The sequence below is a fragment of the Polypterus senegalus genome, chromosome 12 (assembly GCF_016835505.1).
Source record: "Polypterus senegalus isolate Bchr_013 chromosome 12, ASM1683550v1, whole genome shotgun sequence".
Classification (NCBI taxonomy): Eukaryota; Metazoa; Chordata; class Cladistia; order Polypteriformes; family Polypteridae; genus Polypterus; species Polypterus senegalus.
Genome location: NC_053165.1, coordinates 93,518,162 through 93,540,936, shown reverse-complemented (window position 1 = coordinate 93,540,936; position 22,775 = coordinate 93,518,162). Strand labels below are relative to the sequence as shown.

Below are 22,775 nucleotides of genomic sequence, written 5' to 3'. Positions count from 1 at the left end.
GAAAATGAAAACATCAACTTACAATATCATGTAGAATATCTACAACCGTTAACACCGTCAGGTCTTCCACCGGCTGAATTACGAAGGATGTATCGTAATGTTATTGCGCAATCTGAGTGATGGGCTATGCAATAAGACGAGATTAGTTGCATTCTAAATTGGTCAAACAATTCTGACATGTAAAATTTTAACAGGCGACAAGAAAGGTAATGTAGTACATCTTCAACATTAGACACCAAAGGAGATCTTGATATGCCATTCATATTAAAACGTTTACAGTTTCCCGTTAGAATAGCTTTTGCAAAGACAATTAACAAATCACAGGGACAAACATTCGAAAAAGTCGGTTTATTTATTAGAGAAAAAAAGAAATGATATTCACTCACGAGCAGTTTATACGTTGCGTTATCACGATGTAAGTCCAAACACGGAATCAAAATTCAATGCGATATTGACAAAATGTTAATTCCAAAAATTGTTTTCACTGAAGTTTTACAGTAAACGTGTAAGTTTAAAAAATATTTGCGTGTTAATTTCAAAGCCAAACAGAACGAAAACGTATAAAGCAACTAATACGTCTAACGCAACAGGAGACATAATTTTCTTTCAATTTATTACGTTTTACTATTTTTTACCCTGGTTAATTACTCGCTGTAATGTAAAATATTTAATTCTATTATGCATATGTAACAATTCCCATGAAAATAACAATCTATTTAAATTGTACATCCGCATCCCCATACGCGAGCGGCAGAACCGTAAAGTGGCTAGCGCATAGCGCCCAACCCGGGGGTTGGCGGGTGAAGTGAGTACTGGGCACAGCCCCCGAGTTGTTGTTAATAATAATAATATTTATTATTATCTGAGATAAACAGGGACATAATTTAGAACACTAAAATGTATTGCAGACAACAGGAGAAGGAAGTATGAATTCAATGAAACTTTACCCCCGCAGATCAGGCTGACCAAATTTTCCACATCTGTCCCACCCTCTCGAAATGAGCCTCTATCTGCCGCAGCGAGGTGTTTCGTGGGTTGTCCCCATGGCCTGGTCCTGCCACTCAGGTCCTCAAGACTGACGATCCTGCAAACCGGATCGCCCACAGGGAATCGTGCCACATGGCCGTATAGTGCTGTAACTGACGCTCCCTCACAATGCAGGTCATGTGCCTCATTCGGGACTCCATGAGCAACACAAAGTCAAACCAGCGGGACCCAAGGATTTTCCGGAGTGACACAGTACCAAAAGAGTCCAGTCTTCGTCTCAGCAGGCCACTGGATAGCGTCCATGACTCTCAACCATATAGCAAGACAAGAAGCACCAGGACTTTAAAGGCTTGGATCTTTGTCCTTTTTCAGAGATAACGGGAGCGCCACACACACCTTTCCAGTGACATCATGACCCACCCATGCTTTCCCGTCTACTGACTTCATAGGAGTGAATGTCCCTGCCTAAGTAAGTAAACCTCTCAAGAAGGTCGACACTCTTTCCACAGACAGACACACTGCTGATGCCCAAGAGGTCATTAAAGGCCTGAATGTTGTTTTTATCCAGGACACTCGTAAGCCCAGTATCCGACAGAGTACTACGGTGAGCTTGTAATATTTTGGAAATGTGAGAATGTGCTGAAAAGTCGTCATGGAGTCATGTAATTTGTCATCCCGTGCAATAAGTAGTCATGTAATCTGGCATCTTTCGGTGACAAGATCAGCAACTGCAGTTGACAAGTTTGACAGACCCTCCGACTTGAAGTCATCTAATGTGCCACCGGCTGAAGACTAACTAAAAAGTTTATAGGAATGTTAAACTTCAGGTTGGGAATCGTTTCTTCAGGTGATGATAACAATCTGCCGAAGGTAAAGGCACTGCATGGCAGAGAGTCCAGGGCAGGTGCCATCGTGATTGGACAAAATCCTAAAACATTTGTGTGTGTTTTCCTTTCGATGGCTGTTCAGCTGCAATTTCCAGAAATGAAATGGAAATGAATGAATACCTTTATCAAATTCAATAAATGCAATTCTCTGTTATTCAAGTAATTCTTTGTGAGTTGTGGTAATCAAGTCTCAAAGACACATGATATCCAATATGGTGTTCCACAAGGCTCTATCCTGGGTCCGCTGTTATTTTCAATCTACATGCTTCCGTTAGGTCAGATTATCTCAGGTTACAACGTGAACTACCACAGCTATGCTGATGACACACAGCTGTACTTATCAATAGCTCCTGATGACTCCGACTCTCTCGATTCACTAACACAATGTCTTACTGGTATTTCTGAATGGATGAATAGTAATTTTCTCAAACTAAATAAAGAGAAAACTGAAATTTTGGTAATTGGCAATAATGGATTCAGCGAGGTTATCAGAAATAAACTTAATGCACTAGGATTAAAAGTTAAGACGGAAGTAAAAAATTTAGGGGTAACCGTTGACTGTAATCTGAATTTTAAATCGCATATTCATCAGACCACTAGGACAGCATTTTTTCACTTAAGAAACATAGCTAAAGTTAGAACTCTTATATCATTGAAAGATGCTGAGAAATTAATTCAAGCTTTTGTTTTCAGTCGACTAGATTACTGTAACGCACTGCTCTCAGGACTACCCAAAAAAGACATAAATCATTTGCAACGAGTGCAGAATGGAGCTGCTAGAATCCTAACTAGGAAAAGAAAATCCGAACACATTTCTCCAGTTTTGATGTCACTACACTGGTTGCCTGTGTCATTCAGGATTGACTTTAAAATACTGCTTATGGTTTATAAAGCCTCAAATAATCTCGCTCCATCTTATATATCGGAATGCCTGACACCTTATATTCCAAATCGTAACCTTAGATCTTCAAATGAGTGTCTCCTTATAATTCCAAAAGCTAAACTTAAAAGAAGTGGTGAGGCGGCCTTCTGCTGTTATGCACCCAAAATCTGAAATAGCCTGCCAATAGGAATTCGCCAGGCAAATACAATAGAGCACTTTAAAACACTGCTGAAAACACATTACTTTAACATGGCCTTTTTATAACTTCACTTTAACTTAATACTGATACTCTGTATGTTCAATTCTTCATAATAACTACTCATGGTGGCTCTAAAATCCGTACTGACCCCTACTCTCTCTTCTGTTTCTTTTTCCGGTTTCTTTGTGGTGGCGGCCTGCGCCACCACCACCTACTCAAAGCATCAAGATGCACCAACATTGATGGACTGAAAGCCAGAAGTCTACGTGACCATCATCATCAGGTCCTTCGATGAAAACGCTAAATACAAAGAGGACTGTTTGATTTATGTTAGGTAGATTGCCCAGAGGGGACTGGGCGGTCTCTTGGTCTGGAACCCCTACAGATTTTATTTTTTCTCCAGCCTTTGGAGTTTTTTTGTTTTTCTGTCCACCCTGGCCATCGGACCTTACTCTTATTCTATGTTAATTAATGTTGACTTATGTTTATCTTTTATTGTGTCTTCTATTTCTCTATTCATTTTGTAAAGCACTTTGAGCTACATTTTTTTGTATGAATATGTGCTATATAAATAAATGTTGATTGATTGATTGATTGATATTTAAATCTCATGATTTGGGCACACTGCCCAGGGCTCTTCCTTGCATTGAAATGGGTTCTTGGGACTTTGAAAAGGTCCTAATATGTGGATAAAAGGAAGAATCTTTAATGGTAGTAGTTTACTTATAGCGGGATACTGACATCAACAAAACGTGACCTCAGGCCATGTTGCATGCAGAAAGAGTGTTAAAATCAGGAACCCGTTGGTATTTCTCAAATGTGCTACCATCTATGAATGGCTACTTAAGGGACCTGATACATATATAATGAATAAAGGCTCTACCTAGGACTGTCATGTAAATCTGGGCTTCTTAACCACTTTGGGGTCGCGGGTTGCAACTATCTATAATACTAGTAGGGGGTCGCCGATGATGATGCTCTATTTACCATGATGAGTCAAGAAGACACGGGGAAAAATGGATCGCGACACCCAAAAGGATGCGAAACTCTGATGTAAAATGGTTCTTTTGGGAGGCAAAAGTTGTTCCCCTATGACATCGCTACTTTGTGACTACTTTGGCAGCTTTATGAAGTGTGCTGCAATGGCTGAAATTAATGGGTGTATTGGCTTTCATTGGGTCTCTACTTCTTTTTTTACACTGGCTGTCCTTTCCTGCTTTGCGGCCAGTGCTGCAGGGATTGGCACCGCGTAGTCAGACATTCAGCTGAAAAAGCGCCTTAGAAAATGGATTGTTGGATGGAGTTTGAACGTTTACCGTTTTCGAAGCGCTAAGCAGGTACACGCTTGCTTCCAAAAAATAATTTCTTTTCTTATTGCGAGTTAAAAAAAAAAAAAGGTGGGTATCTTCGACAGAAGTCGGTTAAGCTTTGCATATCCTGAATGAGCAGGTTCGCTACAAAGTAGACAAAAGAAACAGTAAAATAAAAACGTTATTTAAAATCTGTCAATTGATCAAATCACAAGAGCATGATATGTTTATTCAAAGTTAGTCGGGAAAATCCGTAGAGGCTCCGGCTGGAATGGCAAATAGACGGAAATCTAACTGATCAGTCTTCACATCCACGCACACTCCACAGATCTTAAGAACTTTTAAACAGGCCAATTTATCTTGTCGGCGTCAACCAGGAAAGCGAAGTTCACAGAAAAAAAAAAATCGAAACCCCGGGAAAGCCTTTTTAACTCCTGACTCCGCGAGATCACGGGGGAAAATGCGAAGTTCACACGCTGTCTATGTCTAAGAGGAAGAATATACGAATCCAGCTATTTTCTCAACATGCTTCTTCCAGTTCAGCTCTCGTTTTGTGGATGGCATGGAGATCGGCAGGATCGAGCACAAGGCAGGAACAGCAGTCCTGGTTGTGGTGCCAGTCCATCGCAGGGTACACGATATCCATATTTACTGTAAACGGGAGGTCATCGTGTCTAACTAACCTAACCTTTCTGGAGGGGCAGACGGGGTACCGAAAGAAAACCCCACGAGCAGAGTAGGTAGGCTATGATGGTATCTGAAGTAATCTGAAACTGTCTGATGCCGCAATAAAAACATTGTTCAATGTTTAGAATAAAAAAACGAAAATTAAACTTCTTAATACGTCGAAGCAACAGAGACTGTCCCCCCTTGACACGTCACACTTGCTTTTGGCGACACCGTGGACGCGATCATTCTTGTCCACATCTTCTCCGCCAACATATATCATTTTTGGATAATACTCTCAGAATGACCGACAAACATTATATTATTCGGCGCTTTTACGCGATTTTCAACTATATATGTATACGGAATGCCAGAATCGGTAAATTTATAGATTTAGAGACTTACCGGTAAATCAGAGATAGTTCAGTGGACCGGGCCTCCATAATCGCACGCAAAACATTTCTATCCTAAAAATAATAATACAATGATCATTCTCTATAATTAAAAAAAAAAAACACAATGCAACCCCAAATTAACCGGGTTTTCGAATGTCATGTTTTGTTATGTAAGCACAATCACCACAACGTATAGCTCTTATTGTAACGTCACATTTTACAAACTTTATTTTAATATAAATTATGCTTTGCCAAACGTGATCTTGCTCAAATTAAGCGGGTTACAAAACCATATGATATAAATTATGTTTATGAAGGGAGCCGTCGCTAAACTGTGCTGGCGTGTTATTTATAGGAGCCTTGTGAGACTCGAATTGCACTCGATGTTTTCGCGCTGCTTTTAAAACGCGTCTCGGCGCAGACGTGCATTTTGATCTCTTCGTCTTGCCGTAGCCGGAGGCGTTGTGTTACTGGGTTCGTTTTCAAAGAGACAACACAGAGTACAAGTTTAGATTACAATTATCCGTTTTGCTGTATTCAACTATTAATAACCATCATAATTTAAATCTGCAGCACGGCATTTGGAAATGGCATACCAACTGTACAGAAATACAACGCTCGGCAACAGCTTGCAAGAAAGTCTGGACGAGCTGATTCAGGTAAGGGGGTACGCCGTCGTCGTTGTTTTTTTTTGCCGGTAATAGAAATATGTGTGTCAAAGTGTGTGTTTAAAGAGGTGAAGTATGAATAGCCAATGTTTCAACTTATAAATAATGACGATGTATTAATGTGCGTGAAAGGAAGACTGAGATGTGCACATGTAGAGCTGGGACGGCCCGTCTGCTGGATACTTTCTTGTTTTCTGTTGGTCGTTCTTCTGTTTAGGTGGATTTCACTGCCTGTAGTCTATTTATACTTTTCAGTTTATTGTGAAAAGCACAGTTTTTTTTAAATGTTTTGATATTTTAATGTATTGGCTACGTACACGAAGGCTGTAATGGCGATCATCTCCGTGAACACGAAAAACACACGGGAAGCGTCAGTTCGTGAGCAGAGCAAGGTCATGGTGTGATTAGGAAAGACGGGATTTACAATATAAAATGATTACAGTTAATAACAGCAGCACACCTTACCAATTCAGGCAAGTAGATTCAATCAAAGTAACAGACTGGATCGAATCTGTGCGGCTCAACCGTATGTCGTGCGAGTGACATCATAAGGTTAACGAGCGCTCGGCCTTCTTGAGAGTGTCCAGGCGCGGCTGCTCTGCGCATCACATCTTGATGCCCTTCTCCCAAAAGAGCTCCGTGCCAAGGCTGGGAGTGCCACCCCTCTGTGCGAAGCGCACTCATCAGGAAGTTTGTTTGCACCTGACTGCGAATTATAACAGACACCAAATTAACACCTAATAAACAAACCCGTCCCTTACAATGTGTATATCTATACTTATACTGAGTATTCTGTAAAGCCCTGAAAAAGTGGGATAGTTCAGTTTGAAATCTTTTGGAAGCATAGGTTAGAAATGTAACTATCACAAGTAGTGGTATTTTGCGCGATCTGTTAAATTTCCCCAATATTAATACTAACAGAACGTGAACTTTATTGCCAGGCAACACGATTACTAGGAATTTCCCCTGGTCTAACATCCATATACATAGCAAGCACACAGTGCAGTTAAGCAAAGCAATATACCATGCATGACCCCATCCCCACTAAATATACACTAACTTAGTGTGTTTACATGCACACGCACAACTGGTGAAGGTGATTAACCCAGTTATGGCAGAAACATGATTTCCTAAAAATCTGCGTTTACATGAGCAAGTAATCTTTTGGAGTTCTACTTTGACAGAACACTCCAATGTCATTAAACTGTTAAAAAAAGACAGCGCGAGTTAAAACGTCATCATCAGGCGCCATGAATAAAAAAAATGCACAATGCCTTTGATCATGTACTTGTGTTTTGTCAAGCTGACGCTTTATTTACAGGCTTCTGTTACTGGATTGCAGTGAGCCCTACAAAGGTTTGCTATACCAGTGGTTGTCATTCTTGTCTTACACCCGCTGGAATAATAATAATAATAACGCAGGTATTTTTACTTCAGTATAAGTATTGCATTAGGTCACATGTTACTTTAAAAATAATCGGACTTCGTAATGCACAAGTTACTTTTAATGTTACTCTACTGCTCTTGGGATTGTGTTGCTCAGTTTAGCACTGTATGATAAATTTAGTCATTTCTAAAAAATGGAGATAAAGTATTTCAGTCTGGAGATGGAATAATGTGATTGTGTGACATTTCTTTCCTCTGAAAATTCATTTTGTGGATACCTCTACCTGTGACTGCTGAATGCACGTCATGAAAGCTGATAAGTGTCCATAACAGATGCACAAGTATGAGGGGAGAGACGGAGACAGAGAGAGAGAGCATTGTCTGGCAGCTTGTCTTCATTCAGAAGTTGATAATGTGGCTGATGTCCAGGTGGATGAGCTTTTTTCTTTTTTCTCAGTCTTTTGGGCCGTATTCCCCACGTGAGCTTCCATACCCTGTGATGTTATCCACAGATCACTGAATGGTCGCTTTGATGATGGATAGCTCAGAATTATGTGACACCTTATTGTATCAATGGTGTTGGCCTGTACTGTATCCTGTTCCCTATGGATAGACGCATCTCATCTGACCTATGATTTATGAACTGGTCGTTCTAATATAGGATTATAATGTGTGTTATACACTGAGACAAAAGTATGTGTAAACATTGATAAAATGTATGTAATGTATCAAACTCTCTAATGTGGAGTCTCCAAGTAGGGCTGTGGGATGTGAGCTTAAATTGATCAAGTAATTAGTTTTACAGAAGATGAAAGATTTCTTCGTTTTCAAAACACCTTAAAGATTAAAAATCAGCACCATATACCAGGTTTCTGTATTGTCTATATTTTCTCACAATAATAATGTTGCATATTAGCAAAGGAAACCTTTTTTCTTTTAAAATATAACAATTTACAGTAATCCCTCCTTGATCGCGGGGGTTGCGTTCCAGAACCCCCCGCAATAGGTGAAAATCCGCAAAGTAGAAACCATATGTTTGTATGGTTATTTTTACATATTTTAAGCCCTTATAAACTCTCCCACACTGTTAACATTATTAGAGCCCTCTAGACATGAAATAACACCCTTTAGTCAAAAGTTTAAACTGTGCTCCATGACAAGACAGAGATGACAGTTCTTTCTCACAATTAAAAGAATGCAAACATATCTTCTCTTCAAAGGAGCACCGTCAGGAGCAGAGAATGTCAGAGAGAGAGAGAGAGCGTGACAGAAAAGCAAACAATCAAAAAATCAATACGTGCTGTTGCACACCGCGATAAAGCAGTCGCAACAGAAGGCAGCAATGTGAAGGTAGTCTTTCAGCATTTTTAGAGTATTGTCCGTATCCTCTAGGCAAACGGCCTCTGTGCAAACAGCCCCTCTGCTCACACCCACTCCGTCAGGTGCAGAGAATGTCAGAGAGAGTGAGAGAGACAGAGAAAAGCAATCAATCAAGCACCGCTCAGGAAGCACATCACATATCATTGAGGAGTTTTATTTAATACGTAATATGTGCTCTGATTGGGTAGCTTCTAAGCCATCCGCAAATAGCGTCCCTTGTATGAAATCAACTGGGCAAACAAACTGAGGAAACGTGTACCATAAATTAAAAGACCCATTGTCCGCAGAAATCCACAAACCAGCGAAAAATCCGTGATATATATTTAGATATGCTTACATTTAAAATCCGCGATAGAGTGAAGCCGCGAAAGTCGAAGCGCGATATAGCGAGGGATCACTGTAATGGATAGTTGGGCCTAAAAAAAGTCATTGTTCTATATCCCCTCAACATATATTTGAATTTGCATAGTTCAGCACCTTGTCTGCCTTGCTGGCATTTTTCTCTGCCATTCAGTAAACGCTTCTCTCTCTCTCTCTCTCTCTCTCTCTCTCTCTCTCTCTCGTTCTAAGGAGTGATTTTAATTTTTTTTTTTTCCCTTGGACGTGGAGCTATTTCGACTACCTTTGCTTTACAAACCAAATTAAAATGGATGTCACATTAGTACTTAAAAATGTTTCAATCTATACTAATAAAAGGCAAAGCCCTCACTGACTGACTGACTCACTCACTCACTCATCACTAATTCGCCAACTTCCCGTGTAGGTAGAAGGCTGAAATTTGGTAGGCTCATTCCTTACAGCTCACTTACAAAAGTTAAGCAGGTTTCATTTCGAAATTCTACGCGTAATGGTCATAACTGGAACCTATTTTTTCGTCCATATACTATAATAGACTTCTGCTCGATAGCCACGTAATTTAGTGCCTGCCCATATAAGGCCGTCCGTCAGCGGCAATCCAATAGAAACACTGCTGCTAAATATTCACGGGTGGAGGACTGTGCTTGTGCAGAAGAAGATGAGATGGTCAGGGTGGTGTTTGGCAAAAACTCAGTGAAACTGCAAAAGAAACTTTTAAGTGCCGGGTCTTAGCTAACATTAAATACAGCCATGGACATCGCACGAGATGGCACCAGCACAGCTGGGAACCTTCGATGCATGAACACTGAGCGGCTCACGTGAACTAACGCACTGCACAGACAAAAAGCAACAGTTCCAAAGAGTGCTGAACAAAAACCGAATTACACAATTGAGAAGGCAGAAAAAAATATGAATCATGTGACACATACAAGCATATTCATAAGTGCAGCTACTGCGGAAACAAAGCACACGGTGGAAAAAGTGAATGTCCCGCTAAAGGAAGACAGTGTAAAAAAAAAAACCCGTGCATGCAGTGTGTCAGGTCTCAGATAAAGAGGATGATGAGCTGTTTATTGATGCAGTAAGAAACAAATCAATGAATGAAACCTGTTATCTTTACGATGATTGACAAACACGGAATGTAACTTGAACACAACACATCCTACAAATACGAACCTGATTGAAAGAAATAATGATAATCAAATCCTTGATGACAGCAACACTCATAACACTCACAAAACAATTACTGTATATTAACAATCATGTTACGTTATTTTTAAAATGTTCCCTTTTCTTTTTCATAATTTCTTTAACACACTACTTCTCCACTGCGATACGCGGGTATATGTATATATACCCCGATCTACATACTCTCAAATAGACAAACCACACACCGTGGCGCAATGGAAGAGGCTTCGCCTCTAGCGCCGACGTCCCAGGTTCAATTCCCGAGAGGGGGTGCACTGAGTATGTATGCCTGATGACCCCAAAATTAGGGCGAAACACATGTCGCATACTCTGCATTATTTCACAGTAAAACTGTTTCAATATATATATACATACATACATATATATCGGTGCTTCCCGATTCATTTTACCCTCGCATCCCCTTGGTTTGAGACGTATGAAAAAATATGCGGTTAACGCAGAAAGACAGATCACCAATTGAAGCTTTATGAATAATGGATACTTTATTCGCCATCAATGATTGTTTTGGTAAACCCATACTCGGTGTAATCATTAGATGAACGGTAAAAAAGTAAGAGCGAGGGGAGGATGACTTATTGAGGCACGCAGGCGAAACCACAATAGCACGTGAGCCCGATGTACTGTAGTGCGCGTCAACTCGATCTGAATTGCGCGATCACATTCGAAAAAATATATCTTTTCAAGTTCTATTTAGTCGACACAAATATCTTTGGTTGGAATGTAAGGCAAATTTACTCTTTACATTTTTATGGTAAGGAAAAATTTATGCAATGATGCCTACATTTAACTTGCATTCCTACCAAAGATATTTCTGTCGACTAAATAAAAATTCCTTCTATTTAAAATTTAAATAGAACTTAAACAGATATGATAGTTCATAATATACACGCAGACTTGCACGTAAGAGAAATTTTTCTTCCTTGATGGATTCTGGCACCCTCAGCAACAGTTGCTCGCACCCCTATGAATATATATATATATATATATATATATATATATATATATATATATATATATATATATAAAATGTGTGTATATATGTGTGGGTGTTTTCATTACTTCTTTAACACACTACTTCTCCGCTGCAAAGCGCAGGTATTTTGCTAGTACATTATAAAATTATAAGAAATAAGCTACACTGTAGGATTTTTGGCTATACTGAGCATTCCCTATCATGGTATAATTTAAAAAATCTGATGATTTTACTAGATATCGATATGATGCATTTATATATACGTTTTTAGACTGAAGCATATTTTTTGCTTAACAAATATACTACTAATTATTTAGACTGGTGCTTGCTGATGCTCCGCTTCTCAAACTGATCAGACAGCAGGTGTTCATCTTTCTCAAACTGATAAAAGCACAGGTTTTGCTTACTCACTCGTACTGCCACCTCTGCACAGTTTCTGTTTCCTTTTAAGTGCACATATGTTTGCAAGTTTTCCACTCGTTTTTTGCATACTTGGTAGTGTTGGGCGTGTGCTAGAGTTTTGACTTTGATATCAATACCAGCTCTCAGACCTCAGTATCGGTGCAAAAATGGTTCCCAAGTACTTGGCGATTTTTTTTATTTTTTTTTTTCTCTTTCAAATTACTGATCACAATAATACAAGGTAGACTTGAACTGGAGAATTTTCCCTCTTAATGTCTGATTGGCCATTCAGCTTATATGTGGTCAGTTTGTTTTGCAATTTATTGAGGTAAAGAATGGTGACCAAGTACTTGTGCAGGAATTTTGGTATTTGCTAGCAAGGAAGGATTATTTGTGTGGGGAGGTTTTTTAAAATTGGGAGTGCAGCTATCTGAAAAATATCATTTCTTTCTTGGTATTTTATGTGTTACCAATACGGTAGTTTTGTTTGCTTGATTTTCTGTGTAGGGTATTTTTTTTATGATGTTAAATATTGTTTGTTCACAGTCGACGAAACAGATACACAAGTATAGCATGTATATCTGTAATTCACAAATTAGCCAAAAACATGTGGTGTATAAGGCAAAATGTTGGAAAATGGCATGAAGGAAACGGTTTAGATCACCAAGCACCAGATGCAACTGTTCACCTCATTCATACTATTGAGTGAAAGGAGCCACACACTCTGGAAGAGAAGGGCATATGGAGCCTGGCACATCTCTTGAAAACCTTCTGGAACAGTGAAAAGAAAGTTACATAGCTCTTTGTATCCTTGCTGCTTTGTAGTTGACTCCTTTTGTTTTTTGTATTGTCTAAACAATAGTTTTGTTCATGTCTGAAATGTTTGTGCTTTGAGTATGTTGTGTAAAATAAGTCATAAGCATAGCCTGTGAACATTTCTGTTGCTGCTATTTTACTTTTAGTTAAAAGAAATAAAAATCAGTAGGCCCCTTTTCACTTTTATACATCGTGCAAAAGAATGCAACAAATTTAAAGTCTGACCTTTTTCATTTTTTCATTACCTCCATTGCTTACCTCAGATAAAAATCTGAATAACATTTGTTGATGGCATTAAAAGTACACTGAGCAAAATTTGGAAAGGTGGTGCTGACTAATCGGCACATTTATTGAGATTAATATAATGAAAAAAAAAAATTACACATATCTTCTGTAATAAAACTTAGATTTAAAGTGAATGCAAATTGTTTTCTCAGAAGTGTCAGATTTTATTTATTTTTTTGGTCCATTCCTCACTGTGACAGTGTCTCCTCCTAAGAAATACATTATACGACTGTAATTATTTGGACGTGGTGATGCCCATGATTTTTGTCAATTATAAAGTCCACTTAGTTTCAGGGTCTCAGGGTCTGGCACCCACTGCAGCAGTATTAGGTACAAGGCACAAACAAACCCTGGATGTGCCTTCAGTCCGCTGCATTCACTCCAGAAATCATACTGAGCGATGTAAGAGTCGCCAATTAAATAACGAAGTGTGTGGTCATTTTTTTCCCAGATTTATTTTTTTGGGTTTGCAATAATTGAAGAAATGATATAAAGGCTAAATTTGCTTCTCCTTGAAACTATGCTACGTGTTCATGTATGTTTTTTGTTTTGTTTTTTCTTCTTCTTCTTCTTCTTCTTTCTCCTCCTTAGACCCAGCAAATCACCCCTCAGCTTGCCCTTCAAGTTCTTCTTCAGTTTGACAAAGCAATAAATACAGCACTGGCACACAGAGTTCGAAACAGAGTAAACTTTCGGGTGAGTTTTCTGCATTTGCTCATCACTAAGATTATATAAATAAAGTTAATTATTGTATTATCCTTGTGATTAATCAGTTCCATTATCTGTAATTGAAAAATATTGATTTCTTATAATAAAAATGTTAAGTAGTCATCATTAAAGATGAATTAAATAATAATAATAAAACCTTTATTTACCTGACACTGTGGTCCAAAGTAGCTTAGCCTACAAGTACAATTCTGTTGTCTGTCTGTCTATCAATCAACAGGTGCATCTCAATAAATTAGAATATCATAGAAAAGTTAATTTATTTCAGTAATTCAATTCAAAAAGTGAAACTCCTATATTATATAGATTCATTACACACAGATTCGCTCCTCAGGTCCTCCCTGTGTGGAGTTTGCCTGTTTTCCCTGTGTCTGTGTGGGATTCCTCCCCCAGTCCAAAGACATGCAGATTTGGTGCATTGGCAATCCTAAATTGTCCCTTGTGTGTGCTTGGTGTGTGTGTGTTAGCCCTGTGGTGGGCTGGTGTCCTGCCCAGGGTTTGTTTCCTGCCTTGCGCCCTATGTTGGCTGAGATTGGCTCTAGCAGACCCCCGTGACCCTGTAGTTAGGATATAGCGGGTTGGATAACGGATGGATGGATGGATGGCATTACACACAGAGTGATATATTTCAAGCATTTATTTCTTTTCACTTTGCTGATTATGGCCTACAGGTAATGAAAACTCAAAATTCATTATCTCAGGAAATTGGAATATTACACAAGGCCAATAAAAAAAAAATGATTTTTAATACAGAAATGTTGGCCTACTGAAAAGTATGTCCATGTATGCACTCAATACTTGGTCAGGGCTCCTTTTGCATGAATTACTGCAGCGTGGTGTGGAGGCTATCCGAATGTGGCTCTGGTGAGGTGTTATGGAAACCCAGGATGCTTGGATAGCGGCCTTCAGCTCGTCAGCTGCATTGTTGGGTCTGGTGTCTCTCATCTTCGTCTTGACAAATACTCCGTAGATTTTCTATGAGGTTTAGGTCAGGTGAGTTTGCTGGCCAATCAAGCAGAGTGATGCCATGGTCATTTAAACCAGGTATTGGTACTTTTGGCAGTGTGTGCTGTTTAATTGGACTAGGTGTATTTTTCCTTGAAGGCAGAAGCAACATTTATCTGTAAAAAAAAACTGCTAGTTTTTCCACTTTATAACCGTAGAAGAGCACAGGCAGTTCATGTGTTACAAGCATACTAAACATATACAATAAACAGGAGCCAATGCTACTAAAAAAGGCCTACATTTTATTGAGCAGGAACAAGAAAGCTCTGTAGTGAAGGTAAGACATAAACCGGTGCTTTAATCCTTCTATATAAAAGCGGTTGGGATTGTCCTTCCGTCCCGTGTGTGCTATGAGGTGCGGAGTTTCACACACGCCCCATTTATTTTGCAATGCACAATGGGATTTGTAGTTTCATTTTTCCAGGTAAAAGATGATTTTCTACTCCAGACTGTGCGATATCTTCTTCTTCTTTCTTACTATATAAAAGCAGTCGGGATTGTCCTTCCGTCCCGTGAGTGGAAAGCGTAGCGGTATTCCGCTTATCACAGACTTACTACTTGCAGCTTGCGGTACGAAGCGACATGATGTGAGCAGAGTTCTGGTGCTCCCATCATTCCCTTGCTTTTGTGCGCGATGTGCTGGAAAAATAGACAAAATTATATCTCTGGAAATAATTAATGTTGATGGAGTACAAATGCCTCACCGCGTAGTAAATATCAGGGGGGCTCAAAAGGGCGACCTCAATATAGAAAAAAAATTTAAATTTCATCACAAAAATAACAAAATACGAGTATTAAAGTAATACCGCTCAAATGCAATATAACCAAATTAATGAGTTTGTATAAAATATCAAATTGATCTACATATTGAATTGCCTTAAGAAGTGGTCAACTTAAAAGTCGGTCGCTTTAAAAGGCGGGTCAGCCTAGTAAAATATATTTATTCAGAAACAGCAGAAATGATCGCGTCTGATCCCAAAGTGGCATTAATTCAGTCTCCTATGATGAAGTACACAGTTGTTTGTGTATAATTATGCATTTTGATTAAAGAAATTAGTTAATTATGTGACATTGTTTGTTTAATTTAAAATAATGAACTTCTGATTTATTATCTTGATATTAGTAGGTAGCAAAAGTTTGCATTATCTTGTTGTGAAACTGGGAATGTTATAAGCATGTCTCACATTGTCATCCTTGAATAGAAAAGGCAGTGTGTCAACATTTATCTCATAGGATCCTGGAGGCAGATGTTGCCAGTGTTCCCTGTCCCTTAAAAGGTGGTGGCTGCCCCGAGATGAGAGCATCAAAGAGATATTTGGTGGGAAAATAGACATGAATGCGATGTGATCATAAAAATGTGTTACTTTGTTTGAGCTGTTTTCCCCTAAATAAACTTAAACTTTAAACTTGGAATAAAATGCTAAGAACACTCTGTCTGCATGTTCAAGCTAAGTGTTTCATTCAAATATAGTAAAAGATGCGGCCATTTCAAACAATGAGTTTTGTTCACTAATAACATTAATTACATTTACATAGCGCTTTTCTAACCAACTCAAAGTGCTTTACATAGACAGAGGGGGAGGCACTTTAGCCACCAAAAATGGCAGCCATTAATGCAGCAGTATGCTTATGCTCACCAGACATTGGCTACTAGGTGGTAAAGGATTAAGAGACAGCCAATTAGAGACGAGGGATGATTAGGGACCAGAATGGGCAAAGTCATACTTGTCAGTTTTGTCAGGGGACACCATATTCTTTTTCGAAAGATGACCACAGATAGTCAGGACCTCAATTTTATGTCTCCTCCAAAAAATGGCACCAATTCTTTTCCGCACAGTGCCCCGTCACTGCACCCGGGCATTGACATCTACACATGGACTACAATGTTGGCACCCCCTAATTGGACTCGCCCACACCTCTTCCGGCAGCAACCCAAACTTTGTAGTCCATAGTATGTTTTTAATTGTTGTGCGTGTTTTTTTTTTTTTTTTGTTCCAAATGTATACATTACAGGGGAAGTTTTATGCAATGACAATCAAGCATAATTTTCAGGATGGATTTAAAAAATCTGTTTTAATCAGAGATTCAGTCCATCTCATACTTCAGAGATCCAATTAACATTTCTAATCCTAAACCACACTAAACACCAGTAACTTTTACCCTTTTCTGTTTCCTAGGGTTCCCTCAACACCTACAGATTCTGTGATAATGTCTGGACGTTTGTGTTAAATGACGTTGAATTCAGAGAAGTTACTGATCTAGTAAAGGTTGATAAAGTAAAAATCGTTGCTTGTGATGGAAAAAGTAAGTATGATCACTATGATTTCATCTCCTGCTTTTTATTGTTGGCTGTTGTATTTTATGTTTGCTGAAAATATGCATTGCCTTATGTGTTGTGTGTGTGTGTGTGTGTGTGTGTGTGTGTGTGTGTGTGTGTGTGCATTGTTGGAAATTCCGATCCTTGTATTTACAAAGAAAAATGTCACATCCTAAACAGGTTTCATGGTCTGAGTTCAATTATGGTAACCTGTTATGAAACAGAACAATATTAAAACAAAAACAAGCTCTCTGTATTAAAATACACAGAAAAATCTGCGGAGAGAGTGTCGACCTTGTCGAGAGATTTACTTACCTCGGCACCGACATTCATGTCTCTGGTGACTATTCCAATGAAGTCAGTAGATGGATTGGGAGGTCGGGGTGTCATGAGGTCGCTAGAAAGAGGTGTGTGGTGCTCCCGATATGGTCCAAGTCTTTAGAGTCCTGGTGCTTCCTGTTTTGGTATATGGTTGTGAGACATGGACGCTATCCAGTAATCTGAGACGAAGACTGGACTCCTTAGGTACTGTGTCTCCCTGGACAATCCTTGGGTACCGCTGGTTTGACTTTGTGTTGCTCATGGAGACCCAAATGATGCACATTACCTACATTGTGAGGGCGCGTCAGTTACGGCACTATACGGCCATGTGGCGTGTTTCCCCGAGGGTGATCCAGCTTATAAGATCCTCATTATTGGGGACCCGAGTGACTGGACCAGGCCAAGGGGTTGCTCGCGTAACACCTGGCTGAGGCAGATAAAAGGTCATTTCCGGAAGGGTGGGACTGGACTGTGTGTCTGCCTGGGAGGGGTTGCCAACCGGGATCTCGAGCAGTTTCGTCTTGTAGTGGCTGTGTCAATACGCTGTACCAGTGCATGCTCCCCAGCTTGACCTGTGTATTAAAATCATTCTTCATTTTTTTTTTCTTTCTCCTCAGATACTGGTTCAAATACAACCGAGTGAAATCATGTAGCTGCATCTATGTAGTAATTAATACTAAAAATGAAGTTGCCCTGCCAAGCCAGAGACATGCTTCAGAAAATTCAAGTTGGACTATATTTATATTTATTGCAGTGAATTATCTGATTTAAAAGCCTTCAACAACAGTATAATGGATCTCAAAGCACAGACGTGCTGGAGGTGTTCAAGTGAAATGAACAATGTATGTATTTTTTTTTTTTTAAATGAGAGATTTTGTATTTCAAGCTCACTTTTTTCCTTATGTTAAATTTGTTTAATAAACTTTTATTTAAAATATTGGCTTTATAAATGTTTCTGTTCAAAGGAAAGTGTTTGTTCAGTTCAGCCTACTTCTACTTTGTGTATCAAAGCGACCTCTGCAGTTGTGTAAAATAATGTCACATGAAAAGTGTAATGAAAGGCAGTATTTATCACAAGTCATTGTAGAATAAGACGAATTATTGCAATAAATTGCCTTCATTCTCCAGTGTATTTAATGTAATTCTTAACTTCTGTCTTCTCCAAAGATATGCAGGTTAAGGCCGTGTCACATTAGATGATTTCCCAGCCATTTTCAGTCGTAGCCTTCATTTGCATACTCTTAGCCGGTCGGAGCCAGTTGGCAGTGTGCTCCCCGTGAAGACTGAGACCAGCTAGTCTGCCACTGGCTAGGACAGAATCAAACAGGTTTGGTTTTCTCTTTGGTCAGAGGGGTGGGCTGTTTACGTGCGAGAGTTGGCAGCCAATGAGCATTCAGCTGAAAGTCCAATGCACGTTTTGAGCTTCTCAAATAGAAGAGCAGCTCATCTGTCCGATGTCTTGTGTTTTATGTACTGAAACATAATATGGGATGTGAACGGAACCCGGACACAGACAGGCAGACATGTTGTTTTCCACCACCACACGTTTATTTACACTATATACAAAGTCAAAAGTCAGTGCACACAAACCCCAAAGTCCAGGCCTCTCTCACTCTTGCCTTTCTTCGGACCGCCTCCACTCTCGCTCCTCTTGCTTTGTTCTTCTTCCACCCGACTCCAGCCTCAAATGAAGGGAGGTGGCCCCTTTTATCCACACCCGGATGTGCAATCACCCACCGACACGCCCCAGTGTGGCGGAAGTGCCGGCTGTACTCCCGGAAACACTACGGGTGTCACTGCTTCTCTACCCCCAGCACTTACTGGTGTGGCGGAAGTACTGAGGTCCAGGGCTCCAAAGGCATCGGGGCGCTCCCTGGCGGTGACCACGGGCCCCTACAGGGTTGGGCTTCCAAGCCCGCCACCCGTGGATGTGATCCCAGGTGGGCGCACACCCTCTTCCGGTCTTTCAAGGCTTACCAGCTGGGTCGTCACCCCTGGCATCCCTGACAGGGGGAAGGATTGAGTCTGCAGCTGAATACACTACTGCTGTTAGCCCTTTGTTAGTAGCCTGCACAATATTGGCTGTCAGATTAAGGGTTGAGCTCAACTACACTGGAAGATCAGTACACAATCAGTAAATGTGACACAGGCTGCAATTTTTCAGTCATGTAATTTGACATGGTGTAGTGATCAGTGTAGGAAGTGTGATTGGTAAATCTGACCCCCTCCACGAGTAGAAGTCGCTTAATGTGAAATCGAACGTAATATGGATTGGCAATGCTAAAATTGGCCTGCACTTGTTTGTCTGTGTGTGTGTTCACCATACGATGGAGCTGCACCGTCACAAGGTGTTGTTTCTGTCTTGCACCCAATGCATGCTGGGATAAACTCCATCCATCTGCCCTGTGATTCTCCTCAGTGTAAGTGGCTTAGAAAAATGGATGGAGAGATGGTTAGACTTCCCAGCTCTTTTCCTTATTGTGACTTTGGCTCCAGTTTGCCCCTGTCATTCAGAAGATTATTTCTTTAATATATCAAAACATCCTGATAGTTTAGAATTACCTTACTGATCAGACCTTTCTTATTCATGCAAAATTGTAATAGCCGTTTACTTAGGCTGCATTTACGTGATATCGGAGCTTGCAGCGTGCCAACTTGTCACATCTCTTCTTTCTACTTCAGAGCGCTCACGAGAGTTTCCATTCAGATTTTTGGGTGATGTGCGAGGACTCTTTGGATTTATTTGGTCTGCAAAAAAAGCAGTTAATGGTAAAACTGTTTTTTGATTTTGTGATTCTGTTTTTCAGAACTGTTGCTATTACCTTGGCTGTTTTTAAGTTGCATTGTGTAATACAGCTGGAGAAGTATATTTCTTTTTTTGTGTCTCTTCATTTCAGGCTGCAAAGCAACCAAATGTGAATCTTTTGAAGGGGGCTGATTCTTTTCTAAACACACTCTAAATCTGCAAAACGTTCTAAAAAAGTATTTTTACTTTGTTGTTATGGATGTTCAAAAATGGCAAATGTGTCCATTTCAAATTAAATCTATGACACAATAAAGTGTGCCGAAAGTGAAGGCGTCTGACTACGTATTTGAACTTACCCAATGGATTCCTTTAAAGAGCAAATGTTATCTTAAAGTCAGGAAGTTGTCTTTGTTTAATGGCTGATAAAGTTGACAGGCCAGTCGCCCTAAAGATCAGATTCATCACTGGAGTCTGATGGTCTGTTAAAGGTTGCCTCATTTCTATTCTCGCCCATCGGCTCTCAGCTGCCGTTTTTCATTCTCCCATTTAGGGACTGATGGCTTCTCCCTTTCTTGAAGGTGTGCTTGCATCAGAAGACTGCCCAAATTTCAGGTTGTGTTTATGGCTTGCCAGGTGCTTGTCCTCCCCATTCTGAAGTTCAGATTTATTTTATTTAATGTAATCTCATCTCTCTATTATACATCGATCAAGTGAAGTGGATACCATTCATTGATGGTCTCGTTACAATGGCACCTGACATGGAATCAGATATATTAGGTGACAAGTCAGTTCTTGAAGGTGACGTGTTGGAAGTAAAAATAAATGAGCAAACATGAGGATCTTGAGGGCCAAATTTTCATGTACAGATGATTGGGTCAGAGCATCTCTAGATTAGCAGGTCTCGTGGGGTGTTCCTGGTATGCAGTCTTGAGTACCTACCAAAAGTGGTTCAAGGAAGGACAACCGGTGAGCCGGCAACAGGGTCATAACCACCCAAGGCTGGCCCCAGAAGAGCTGCCATAGTACAAATTTCTGAAAAGCTTAATGCTCTCCATGAGAGAGGCGTCAGATCACACAGTGCTACTTGTGGAGCTGCAGACTAGTCCAAGTGCCCATGCTGACCACAATCTTCTATGGAAAGCTCCTACAGTGGGCAGAAGTGTGTCACAAACTGGACCACGGAGCAATGGGAGAAGGTGGCCTTATCTGATGAATCGGGTCGTCTTTCAGTTCATATGGATGTCTGTCATTTACCCGAGCTAGAGATGGCAGCAGGACGTGCTATGGGAAGCAGACAAGCCACTGGAGGCAGTGTTCGTCTGGGAGACCATAGTTTGTGGCATTCATGTGGATGTTACTTTGACAGGTACCACCTACCTGAAGATTGTTGCAAACTACGTACACCTCTTCATGGCAACGATGGCATTGGCGTGTCTCAGCAGGGAAATGTGCCCCGCCGCACTGCAAAAATTGTTTGAGGAACATGACAAAGTTACAGTCGCCTCAAAGCAATGAGGCAAAGTGTCAACACCCCCAAACCGGAACTCCCGATTTAAACCGTATTTCGTAATGCATCACTCCTCATAGCCGCCTCCCTGCTGTGCAACGATATGTTGGGGATGGGGTTGGATGTCCCCATTTGGGGGTTGAAAGGTGGTTGGAGTTCTAAGCAATAAGGACTGTGGGGGTAGGAAATCAAGGAAATCCCAAACGTGCCATACTTTGCACCTCATCACTCTTCTTTGTACCTCGTATATTTTGTATAAAGGTCACAGTTCTGCACGGTGCGGTGGTGGGAATGCAACACACTTAAGTGGGCAAGGAGCACAAGTGGCCCAGGGCTTCCATCGTACAGGACCTCGTGGTTCCTGATAAAGTTTCTGTGGATGGGAGGAGCAGATGACACTGAGTGCTGAAAAGCTGCAGCTGATTCAGTGTCGGACCCACTTTGGTGCTCATTAGGAAAGAGAGGATCAAATAACCAGAACTCCTGGAAAATTAAAATTATGAAGAAAATGAAAATCTTAAAAAAACAAAGAAAAAAGCACAGAATTAACCCCATGTTACATACACAAGTGCTCAGTACATTGTAATAAAATAAGTTACCAAACTTATTTGTATAATTTTCAGAGATGTGGATTCGAGTCGTGAATTTGATAACTTCAGACTCGACAAAATTAAGAAGACTTGCCACTCAACTTGGACTTGAATAGCAGTGACTTCCACTCAGACTTCGACATCGGCCTTATGAATCGAGAAGACCCAAGTACCTTTTGTGCCCCAGCTTTTCAATGATGGCAGAGAGAAGGTGCTGGAAATGTGCGTCCAGAGATTATACAGCATAACTACAAAACTGGAAAACTGCTGCGTAAGTGTGTTACGTTCACCAAATAAATCAATAAATGCAGGGGGCGTTTTCTTGTAATTCTGATGTAGTATCTCATAACTACAAGACAAGAATTTATAATTATCACTCGGTGCCTCATTATTATGAGATAAGAATCTTGTAATTAAGACTTAGTATCTCATAACTGTAAAATAAGGATGTTGTGATTATGATGTAGTATCTCATAATTACAAGATAAGGTCCTGTAATTACAAGGTACAATCTCATAATTTTGACTTCGCATCTAATAATTACAAGAGAAAATCTCATAATTATGATATGTTGTAATTAAGATGTAGTATCTTATAATTATGAGAAGATCTTGTAATTATGACTTGGTATGTTATAATTATGAGATAAGGATCGTGTAGTTATGATTTAGTATCTCTAGAACAAGATAAGGTCCAGTAATTACAAGGTACGATCTTATAATTTTGACTTAGTATCTCAAAATTACAACACAAGATCTCA

At 40.0% G+C, this 22,775-nt stretch overlaps 1 protein-coding gene across 1 annotated transcript; it reads left to right on the top strand.

Annotated features, from left to right (window-relative positions):
- The first annotated feature begins 5,722 nt into the window (after positions 1-5,722).
- Positions 5,723-18,302, top strand: gtf2a2 (general transcription factor IIA, 2). Its single transcript, XM_039772949.1, has 4 exons — positions 5,723-5,986; positions 13,395-13,499; positions 16,712-16,838; positions 17,790-18,302. The coding sequence occupies exons 1-4, from the start codon at positions 5,915-5,917 to the stop codon at positions 17,813-17,815; spliced, it is 330 nt and encodes a 109-aa protein (XP_039628883.1). The 5' UTR covers positions 5,723-5,914; the 3' UTR covers positions 17,816-18,302.
- Positions 18,303-22,775: the final 4,473 nt, after the last annotated feature.

Excerpts from the sequence above, each read along its gene's own strand:
- gtf2a2 (XM_039772949.1), top strand. The coding sequence starts at position 5,915 with ATGGCATACCAACTGTACAGAAATACAACGCTCGGCAACAGCTTGCAA. Across the intron at positions 5,987-13,394 it reads GTCTGGACGAGCTGATTCAG|ACCCAGCAAATCACCCCTCA; the intron begins GTAAGGGGGTAC and ends TCTCCTCCTTAG. Across the intron at positions 13,500-16,711 it reads GAAACAGAGTAAACTTTCGG|GGTTCCCTCAACACCTACAG; the intron begins GTGAGTTTTCTG and ends TCTGTTTCCTAG.